A 3,064-nucleotide genomic window follows, 5' to 3' on the forward strand; every position below is an offset into this window, starting at 1 on the left:
ACACACACACACACACACACACACACACACACACACACACACATCCACAAAATGAGGTTTGCAGGAGAGGGTGTTCGACAAAAAAAAGAAAAAAGAAAAAGGAAAGAACATCATTAAAAAGCTGATCTTATCATATTGTGAAACCAAACTTGCTGAAGTTTCTTGGCGCTCAGTCAACCATCTGTTGCAGAATTTAGCAAACTCTGCACCACGTATCCCCGCATCTGTTCTTGCCAACAGGACGGACAGGTAGAGGCAGAGATTATTTGGTAATGATGTGGCAACTTCCCACATCTGTTCTGAACGGTGGTGTAAACAGATAAATCGGGGGAAAATTAATGATTAAAAAAAACGCTGATAATCAAATCACGCCAATCGCAACAGTTCAAAAGGTCAAAGTGTACAACAGTGTGTTTTCAACCATTCTTTGAAAGGAAAAACACCAAGTTAATTCAGCAGATCAAATCTAAAAATCAACTTAAAAATACTCCAGTTTTTGTGACAGTCTTTAGCCAACGTATACAATAAAAACAAAAATGATAAAACTCTGGTTAAATAATTTATTTAGATAAACATGAGCTTCACAGATGAGTTCAGCTCTGCCTGGTGCATATTGAGAATCACATGTAAATATAATATCAGCACCAGTACCATAAGAGCATAGCATTTCTCAAATAATCAGTAAAATAAAAATGAAAAAAAAAAATGCTTCATAATAACCTCCACTCACCTGAGGCTGTCTGTTTCCAGGTTTCCATAACTGTCTGGTCTCTCCTGTCTTCGTCTGTACAAGTCTGAGTTTGACAACTCTTTCAGCCTCAAAGACTTCATCTCCTTCTGGCCTCTCTCTCTCTCTCTCTCCCCTTTCCTTCCTTCCTACTTCTCGTGAGCTGAAAACTCTGTCACTCCAAAAGAAATCCTGGGATCCGAGTTTGAAAATGTTAGGTAGCGTTGCTCCTCGTTCCAACACCCCCCCTGGGGCTCACACCTTTGAGGGAGGACAGACAGAGGTGTGGCCTCACAGCATGAACACCTTCTCGCTCCCCCTCCCCCTCCAGCAGCAGGTAGAGGGCAACGCATAAAGAAAAGAGGAGCAGATGACTTTAGCTGCCTCCTTCTTTTCTTTTTATTCTTTTTAAAAATAAAAACAAATGGCGGCAAAACAGCTAAAAACAGCCATCAGCAGATTCCAGTTTCAGCCTCTTAGATTTGATTTGTGCCCTTCCTTTTGCAAAACTGAAAACGACTTCTCAGCAGAAACAAACAAACTATTGAAAAACAAAAAAATGTCAGTCTATGAATAATTCATTCCAGCATTATGTGGGAACAGTGCTCCTCTCTGACCGACACTAAACACAACAAATGCATTTTTGCAGACCTGGACAGTCGCCTCTCAGGAGGACTGCCTAAACTAAAAAAAAAAGAGCTGTTTTCACCATCCAAGGAGAAAAAAAAGAGAGAGAGAAAAATGTCGAAGACAGCTGAAGAGGAAACAAATGTAAACAGACATTGGATCTTCGAACCAAAGTTCTTGTAAATCTTGCAGAATGAACTCAGACGATTTTTAATTTTCAAATATTATAAGCCCAATTGTCGTTATTCAAGCTGTGGAAAATATACAAATAAACTCCGAATTATTTGCAACTCGGAACTGTTGAAGTTAAGAAATTGTAAGCTGCTTTTCTTCTAACAGCTGTTTGTAAATGTTTAGGAACAGAGTTTCTGGAGTTTTTGGAGCAAATTCCTGTCTAAAGTTGGATTCAAGCTGTTTAATAGCCTTAGGTCTTCATTGCTTATTGCTTTACTGGATGTTGTTTTAAAATCTGTTCACGTTTTTTTTTTTTTTTTTTTTTTTTTTGCATTGAGTGTTTTTGCAGGACTGCAGTCTGTCCATGCCACAGACATTAATGCACCCCCATACCATCAGAGAGGCAGGCAGAAAGAAAGAAAATGCTACTAAAACTACACATTTTCCTATTTTAAATTCTCATCGCTAACTGTGTTGATACTTTTCTTTAAATGCAAAGTGAATTCATCAGTTCAGATGAGGTGTTAACTATGCAACACCTGCGCTGACAGGTACATGCCCAATACTTGCTTGCCTTGACCTGTTCAAAATTCCACTTGTGTTTAACGAYGACACACAGCACACAGCAACACCTGGTCAGTAGGAAACGCTTTTCACCCTCTGCTTCGTAACAATGGGTCAATTTACTTAATCCTCCTCAAACTTAAAGGGAAAAATACTTTATGTTTAAAGTGATGTTATCCAAAGTAGGAGGTGGGGAGGGATCAGAAAAAATGTTTGACAAGTCTGAAATTTGTGRCCCCAAGCTAGTTTTGGATCATAGTTTTGAGCTGTTATAAACGTGTTGAGAAAACTGCTGATCTAATCACATCTGACTCCACATCAGCTACAAGCTCGCCACAGTGACTACACTGCCTCTGTGTGGACRACGCTGGTATTACATCTACATTTAATAAAAGATGTGGTAATATTAGTAATTCTGTTTGTAACAAATCTAAAACTAACTTATTCTTGTTTTTTAACACTACAGTCAACCTAAATAAAGTTAATAATATGTTCTTAATTTGTTTAAGTTTGTAATGCATCGTATTCTGCAGGATGCTCTAATAATATTTTAATTATAAACCGAGTCACACCATCTTTCTCACACAGGAAATGCAAACAGCTGTTTTAATGCATGAGACAAAAACACAAGATGTCGAAGGCACGCTGCAAATAACTCGATAACGCTGCACTTGCTGCAAGAAATTGGGCATCGCAATGTTTTATTTACCCGGTATTACTTTTTTAAAATAAAAATGAAGCATCTTACCTAGAATGCGTCAAACTGTTAGGAAGTTTCAGCTGTTTCTAAAGTGCTTCAGTGCTACAAACTCTTCCGCTGCCGTTATCTCAGTCGGCATGGCCACATCACTTCCTCTTTGCAGCAGTGTGTGTACAGTACGTGTGTAAAACTTAATGTGGAGTCTATTCCTGCCTGCACGGCTCCTTATTTCGTAGCAAATGGTTGGAGTAAAACCAACAAACTTCTAGTTC

The 3,064-nt window shown here is 38.6% G+C and overlaps 1 protein-coding gene across 2 annotated transcripts in view; it reads right to left on the bottom strand.

Annotated features, from left to right (window-relative positions):
* Positions 1-3,064, bottom strand: part of lims2 (LIM and senescent cell antigen-like domains 2) — a 23,931-nt gene that overhangs the window by 18,811 nt on the left and 2,056 nt on the right. Inside the window, exon 1 of one of the 2 annotated variants that reach the window (XM_014011487.1) lies at positions 731-987. The exons of the other annotated variant lie outside the window; for it this stretch is intronic. Coding sequence (XP_013866941.1) covers positions 731-831 — 101 coding nt within the window. The 5' untranslated portion in view covers positions 832-987. Of the gene's footprint in view, positions 1-730; positions 988-3,064 lie in introns of those variants that run through there. 2 annotated transcript variants of the gene reach the window in all.

The sequence above is a fragment of the Austrofundulus limnaeus genome, unplaced genomic scaffold (assembly GCF_001266775.1).
Source record: "Austrofundulus limnaeus strain Quisiro unplaced genomic scaffold, Austrofundulus_limnaeus-1.0 Scaffold81, whole genome shotgun sequence".
NCBI classification, from domain to species: domain Eukaryota; kingdom Metazoa; phylum Chordata; class Actinopteri; order Cyprinodontiformes; family Rivulidae; genus Austrofundulus; species Austrofundulus limnaeus.